Source organism: Gavialis gangeticus, unplaced genomic scaffold (assembly GCF_001723915.1).
Source record: "Gavialis gangeticus isolate Ggan-Ray unplaced genomic scaffold, GavGan_comp1, whole genome shotgun sequence".
In the NCBI taxonomy this organism is placed as follows: Eukaryota; Metazoa; Chordata; order Crocodylia; family Gavialidae; genus Gavialis; species Gavialis gangeticus.
This window is the reverse complement of record NW_017728973.1, coordinates 491,754-498,553: the sequence shown is the minus strand read 5'-3', so window position 1 is coordinate 498,553 and position 6,800 is coordinate 491,754. Positions and strand designations below refer to the sequence as shown.

The 6,800-nt window shown below is 53.4% G+C and overlaps 2 protein-coding genes across 5 annotated transcripts in view; both read left to right on the top strand.

Moving 5' to 3' along the window:
* Positions 1 to 4,989, top strand: part of LOC109289461 (interferon-induced 35 kDa protein-like) — a 5,171-nt gene extending 182 nt beyond the window's left edge. For all 3 annotated transcript variants that reach the window (XM_019505475.1, XM_019505483.1, XM_019505493.1), the window contains exons 2-10: positions 454 to 485; positions 817 to 909; positions 1,096 to 1,254; positions 1,593 to 1,709; positions 2,254 to 2,407; positions 2,796 to 2,902; positions 3,275 to 3,464; positions 3,787 to 3,893; positions 4,618 to 4,989. In XM_019505475.1, the coding sequence (XP_019361020.1) occupies positions 468 to 485; positions 817 to 909; positions 1,096 to 1,254; positions 1,593 to 1,709; positions 2,254 to 2,407; positions 2,796 to 2,902; positions 3,275 to 3,464; positions 3,787 to 3,893; positions 4,618 to 4,809 (1,137 nt within the window). In that variant the 5' untranslated portion in view covers positions 454 to 467 and the 3' untranslated portion in view covers positions 4,810 to 4,989. The remainder of the gene's footprint in view (positions 1 to 453; positions 486 to 816; positions 910 to 1,095; positions 1,255 to 1,592; positions 1,710 to 2,253; positions 2,408 to 2,795; positions 2,903 to 3,274; positions 3,465 to 3,786; positions 3,894 to 4,617) is intronic.
* Positions 4,990 to 6,413: 1,424 nt separating this feature from the next.
* Positions 6,414 to 6,800, top strand: part of LOC109289438 — a 22,364-nt gene continuing 21,977 nt past the window's right edge. Inside the window, exon 1 of one of the 2 annotated variants that reach the window (XM_019505467.1) lies at positions 6,414 to 6,507. In XM_019505467.1, the coding sequence (XP_019361012.1) occupies positions 6,479 to 6,507 (29 nt within the window). In that variant the 5' untranslated portion in view covers positions 6,414 to 6,478. The remainder of the gene's footprint in view (positions 6,508 to 6,800) is intronic. The other variant, XM_019505455.1, reaches the window with a different exon arrangement.

The following is a 6,800-nucleotide window of genomic DNA, read 5'->3' as shown; positions in this document are numbered from 1 at the left end:
CGTGCCCCTGCCCTGCCCTACAGATGGGTCCCCTTCCTCCCTGGTCCCTTTGTGGCCCAGCTACTGGGTACACTAGGAAGGTTTCCCTGCCTGGTTGGCTCCCCACCTCTGTTGGAGCTGCTGCCTGGCTCCCTTGCCCCCCTCTGACATTCAGGGCTCTGTCTTCTCTTGCTTTTCCTTGTTGCTCCCCAGAGTACCAGGCACCTTGTACCCATGGCCAGCGAGCAGGGCGATTTCAGGCCAGACACTTAGATCAGTGTCCAGGGCTCCAGCTCCCTGCAGCGCACCTTCCCCGCCCTTTGATGCTGTAGTGGTGGGCTGCAGGACATGGGTTTCTACCCGAGCCCCCCAGCACAGCTGGCTGTGTCTGGTGCTGCGAAGCCTTACCCAAGGGGAGGGCGGAGAGGTGGTTTTGGTGCCCAGTTCTGACATCCTGGTGCTTTCCCTCCACAGGTGCGAGCATCACAATGACGGATTTGGAGGAGGTAATCATTAAACAGGCACTCTATGGGCCCTTGCTGCTACCTGCTTTTTTTTCAAAAGCAAAAGTGGAAGTTGTCCTGGCAGGAACATTTCCCAGGGGGAATGGCTGTGGGTGGAAACGTACTGGGGAGTTGATATCAAGGAGCTCTCTCTAATTTTGGGCAAGAACACAGGGCCAGAGACCCCCACAAGGTAAGCTGAAAGTCTCAGTTTCACAGGAAAGCTCCTACACATCTCTGTACATTTTTCATGAAGTGCTCTGTGCTGTGTTGTGTAGGACTGGGGTTGACAGGGAAACTTGCAGGTTCACTAACCTTTCTTGACCTTTAAAAGTCCTTCGTCCAGCTGCCAGATGAAGACTCACTGAAGAACTTCTCTCTGACAATGACACCTGAATGTATCCAGAAGGAAATTGAGAAGTACAAGGTGTGTCCCTGCCCCCGCCCCCCCGTGGGAAGTCAATGTCATATTTTATACACTCTAATATACAGTGTATTTTATACAGTCATATTTTATACACTGGAGTTTCCTGGGCAAAAAGGTTGTTCAACTGCTTTCCACAATGGTGGGGTAGGGGGCAGCGCTAACCATGCTTTGTGGTGCCTTTTCCAGGACCGCTGTTTTGCCCTGGAACAAGATGGAGCAGACCTAAAAGCAGCAAAGAAAACTTCTGAGCAAAAACTTCAGGAATTCCAAAAAGAAGCAGAACACCTTCGTGAGAAACTTGAGAAAGACGCACTTTTGAGTAGTGAGCTGGCAGCTTCCTACCAGGTTTGGTTCATGGAATAGACTTTTGCTATTAGACAGGCTCTGCTGAGGGTGAGTGGTGACTGGACCACACTGTTGGGTCACTAGACCTCACACTTCTGTGATGCTTTTGGTCTGTCTAATTATCACAGAAGCATACCACATTCTGGTACAATGAGTTGTCTTTGTTCAGAAATGTGCTAGGGCTGCAAGGGTAGAAAGCAGGGGTCTGTCCCTCAGGAGCAAGAGGCATTAGGAGAGCAGTGGGGAGGCTGGACTCATGGGGAATGCCCTGGCAATGCTGCCCGCCTCCTCAGTGGTGTCCCCTCTGCTGCTGCTGAGCAGTTCCTTTCTTCCCAAAGACAAAGATGCATTTAGCAAAGGAGGAAAGGAGCCAACTGCTGCAACTGAAGCAGAAGCTGGAAGAAGAACTGAAAGAGCTGGAGAAGAGGAGAGATGCCTACAATGAGCAAGAAAAGGTACTGAGGAGCATTCAGCCAGGTTTCCCACTCACCCCATCTGCAGCTGGCAGTTATCCCCAACTCTGGCTGGGCTCTATGACAGAACAGGTCAGTTTGGGCTCCAGCTGTCTTTGAAGGGCCACAGAAGCCTCTGAATACTTCAAGCTGGGGTTTTACTGAAGTAGATGCTGGGCCCAGCCAAGGGTTTTGAGTGAATACAGACAGTTCATTCAGGACTTAATTTTTGCATCTCGGCTGAAAAGGCTGCCTTCAACAGCACGGTACGTGCAGCATCAGAATCACTCCCACCTCTGGGGCCCAGGTATCCCTTTGGGGTCACCTGTACACTCCCTGAATGTTTCCTACATGACCAGTCAGTCATTGACCCTGCTTAACTGGTGAGAGTGGATAGGACACCAGACCAAAGGCTGCAGCTTTTGGGGCACTGGGAATTACTGAGTCCCTAGCAGTGGTTCTGTGGGGTGGGCCACTGAGCCCCATGCCCTTGCTTTGGACTGGTGGCCCACCATGGGCCACAACCGTGTCCTATTTTGCCCTGCAGGCTTGGCCCCAGGTGCTGCCTTCCCTGCTGGAGCGGAAGATGGTGTTCAAAGGACACATGACTAGGGAGGACACAAATTCACTGGCAATGACTCTGTTGATCCAGTACCCACTGGCTGGTGGCTCAGCACTCATCACCTTTGAGAACCCAGAAGGTAAGAGTGAGAACAGCGTTGCAGCCCCAGCCAACTAACCTACCTCTGCTCAGTGCACAGCCTCATACTCAAGAGGCCTTCATGGCTATGTGCAGTGCATGGGTTACATGGAACAGTGTCTATTTTGGCTTCCTTCTCCAGAGGGGCCTGGGGTTGGGGCCCTGGCATATAGGCTTCTCACATAGGAGCCTGGAGTTGCCCCATCAGTATTGTAGAGCCCTGCTACCTTTTTGATCTCACCACCAAATTAGAGAGTCAAGACCATGCCTGACAGCCTTGCCTCTCTCTGTCCATCTGGCTGGTGCCATGTCCTGCTCTGGGTTCCCTCTTTGGTTCCAGAGCAGCCCATCACCCCCTGCAGACCTGATGGGTTTCTTTCTGTCCACAGTTGCCCGCAGGATCATACAGAAGCAGGAACATGAGGTGGAGCTGGATGAATGCCGGGTGCGAGTGTGGGCAGGGCCAGTAGAGCTGCTGTTGCCATCATCTTTGGAGGTGAGGCCTGTTCCCCAAACAGCTTGCCTATCACACCCTCCATTAGGACTCCTGTCTCCCAAAGAAGAACTTGCCCCTCCCCGACACACACTCACTATAGGGCCAGGCTGAGCCAAGCAGGGACAGATAGTGTCCCTGTCCCTGCCGTGGGCATATATCTGATTGTTGAGTGAGCAGTGTCTGTTACTAAGATAACTAAGGACATAATTAGCCTGAAGCTTTCCCAATACAGTGTTGGTGGGTACCCAGGGCTAAGGCATAGGCAATGTAGCTTCACTGTCACTACTACCCCTGCAAAACCCTGCAGTGTCCTGCCAGCTGTGGTCCCACTGCCGTGGCTAGAGCCATAACTGCCCCACACTGGCTCTGCAGATTGAGATGAAGAGGAGCAGCAGGCGTATTCTGGTATCTAGCCTGCCCAACCTGGATCTGTCTGAGGAGCAGCTGCTGGACAAGCTGGAGCTCTTCTTCAGCAAGAAGAAAAACGGGGGCAGTGAGGTGGAATGGAGGGAGTTCCTGAGCGACACGAGGCACGTGGTGCTGTCCTTCATGCATGATGGAGGTGTGTGTGGACACCTTAAGCACTGGGCCATCAGCATGGAGGGATTAGATGCAAGCCCCCTGTCAGCTGCCATTCCAGCTGCTCTCCTACAGGGCTGGGGTGGAATGAACTCCTTTCTGTGTCTGTGAGAGCAGCAGAGAGGGAGGAGGAGGAGGGTGGAGCAGACTGGACAGCTCCAGCTCCCAGGGGCTGTTCTGGCTCTTATGGGCTCTCCATAGGGTTGTAGATGCCTGTGCTAGTACCTGAGTGAACCCACATCCTCCAAGCACACAGCAAAGATGAAGGTAGCTGGTGCTCAGGACTCTCCGCTCTCCCTCTGCAGTGGTGGAGGAGCTGATAAAGAAAGGGCACTTCCAGATCCCATTTGGGAACACGATACATGAAGTCAGAGTGAAACCTAATGTGAGTGGAGCGATCACAGACGTGCAGGTAGGTATGGGAGCCCCAGTGTTCTCTCACCTCTTATATGAACCCTATATGCTTGTTTCTGCTTGCTCCCAAAATGCACTACACCCCAGTGCACCTTTGTCCAGCCCTCACTGCACTGAAAAATCTCAGTGTACCCCTATCCATTGCCCTCCCGATGAGCCCCAACCCACTCTGTACAGTAGCACATGCTCCCCCGGCTTGGGTGCCCCAGCAAGGCCAAAATGGGGAGAGGCTGAGAGTTGGCGATAGAGAACCCTACTAGGAAAGCTTCCTTCTGCATTCCTGTAAGTCCCTGTGGGGGGAAATTTAAGCCCAGCTAGATGCACCGGGGCTGCACTACTCCTCCCAGGGGGAAAGGAGGGACCTAGCTGAGGTGTAGGCAGAGGCAGCTGGCACTGTCTCAGCAGAGCCAGACCAGGCAGAGGGGCTTTATGAAGTACTTGTCATGCCCCTGGGTCCTGCAGTCAGTGGGCTGAGGGTTTGCACGTTAGTGTGGGCTGCCTTATCTCATCACTGCCCTGCTGTTTCTCATCTTTGCCCTGCCCTGGTTCTAGAGCTGAGATCTGAATGTGACATTCAACTCTAGCCAGAAAGGGGCTCCTTTCTCCCTTCCCCGCAGCTGCCCTTCCCACAGCTCAGGCACCTGCCCAGGGAGACAGTGCCAGCAAGAACCAATGGGTGTTCAAGGGCTTTGGCAGGCTCACTCAGCTTCTCTTTCCTCTAGTTCCGTCCATCCATCTGCACCAGGACCGTGCTCCTGTCGGGGATTCCAGATGTTTTAGATGAGGAGGCCATGCAGGATGCCTTGGAGATTCACTTCCAGAAGCCAAGCCAGGGTGGGGGTGAGGTGGATGCCATTGGCTATGTCCCAGCAGGTAAACATGGGCTAGCCATCTTTGAGGAAGACACGGAATGATACTCCTCCCCAGTCAGTAGCCAGAGCATGGTTGGCATTCAGGATTGAGGACTGGGTCTGAGAGGGCAGACTTCTCTCTGAAGGGCTTTACCAATGAATCAAACCTTATAATGGAGCATCGTGGTCTGGTTTGTGTGGAATTAAAGTGTTGGAACAGCTGTTTAAGTTCCTTTGCCTGCAGTCTTGGGTCTGACTCTTTATTGCCCCCCACATCCTCTGTTCTAGATCTGGATGCTACTAAGAGATAAGGACTTTGCAAGAGAGAATTGGAGAAAGAAACCTATTTTAGGGCTTTCTGCTTTTGGTGCTGTACAGTGGGAAGGCTCTGCCAAGCAGTGGAGGTGAGGGGAGAGCCTTGGCCATCATTAGGATGTTAGGCCGAAGGCAGGGTAGAGTAGCACTTTCAAGCAGTGGTTATCAACCTCTTTCGACTCAAGGCACCCCTTGTTAGATTCAGGGCACTCCTCAAAAAACTTCAGTTCTTAGCTTTCTCTCATTTTTTTAACTACAGAAAATTATAGAGCAATTCTTCTGTGGCAAAGAACTCAGAAAGACCACTACAGATCAGTGTTTTTGACAGTATGGATTCCTGTTTGAAATCTCTGGGTTTATCTTGTTAACCCTGTTTAGGTGCTTGCATATCTAACAGTGCTAATATTGTGCATCACCCTTAAAAGGACTTCATGGCACCGTGTCACCCTGGTGACTGACTGAGAGGCATAAACTTTCATAGGTGACAACCTGCTTCTTCACATGCTATGAAATGATGCTAGAATCTGTTGTGGAAGATGTTTTGCATAAAGTGAAGTGAGCAGCAGGTAAAAGGACAAACCACTTCCTGGTTTGTGGAATAAGCAGTGTTTAGCTCAGCTTGGAAGCAGATGAGAACCTGTGCCAAGCACAGTAGGAGCATGGGACGGCATGACCATCACCAGTCATTTACTGAGTACAGTGGCCTTGATGATGCTTTATTCCAAGCAGGCTTTGTTCTCCCATCCCCATGTGGTAAGTGAAGGAGTGTGAATACCAGCTTTTCTGTCACCACAGCAACTCAGGGGCCCTGCTGGAAGCAAAGTGGGGAGAGGGGGCAAGCACTCATGAGTGTGTAAGTGTAGGATGTAGCCTGCTGACTTGGGCTTTGCAGGAAGCACATCCTCTGCTGGGTTCATTTACACACCCAGGGCATTGCTGTACAGATGAACACCTGGACTGGGGTTCAGGCCCATCAGCCGTTGCAGGTGCCAGGTCTTACAGCGGCTGTGCAAAGTTGTGATTGGTGAGGATACCTACTCCGCTCCTTTCAGCCTGTGTATGCGGGTCAGCCAGATTCAGCTGTCTGGCTGTTGAATGGGTACATCTATGCTCTTTCCTTCCAAGGTCTGGTGGAGAGAGGTGCCCAGTGTCACCCTAGCTCCCCCCTTCGTCCTACAATCCAACCTACCTGCTGCTGGACAGGCTGGCTCATCCTGGTAGCAAAAGTTTTGCTGTAGGACAAGACCAGGCCCCACCTGATGGCATTTCCAGGGTGTCCAGCACTGGGCCGAGCGAAAAGCTAGCAAACTTTGGGCTGCTGTTGGTCAGGACAGCAGGGGGGCGGGGGGAAGGAGCAGAAGGAGGTTTGTTAGCTTCCTAGTTCTGGTAGCAACCGCTTGGACACTGGGATGAGCAGATGCAGGCCTGCGGGGTCCTGGTGCAATGGTGAGGGCTAGAGGGTGCAGTGGCAAGGAGGGTCCCCCTTGTGGGAGCTGCTGGGGTGCCCTGCAGCGGTGGGACAAGGGCCCCGTGAGCCCCGGGCAGCGCTGGAGCGCACGGACCAGCTCACCCCGACCTGCCTCCAGCCGCGGGGGTGAAGCCCAGCCGCCCCGGGCGTCAGGCAGCGCGGGTGCGGAGCCCGAGGCCAGCAGCGCTCGTCTCGCCGGGCTACGCAGCTGCGCCCCGCGCCCACCCCCGCCGCGGGGCGGGGGAGCTCCTCCGGCCCTTCGCTTTCGTTT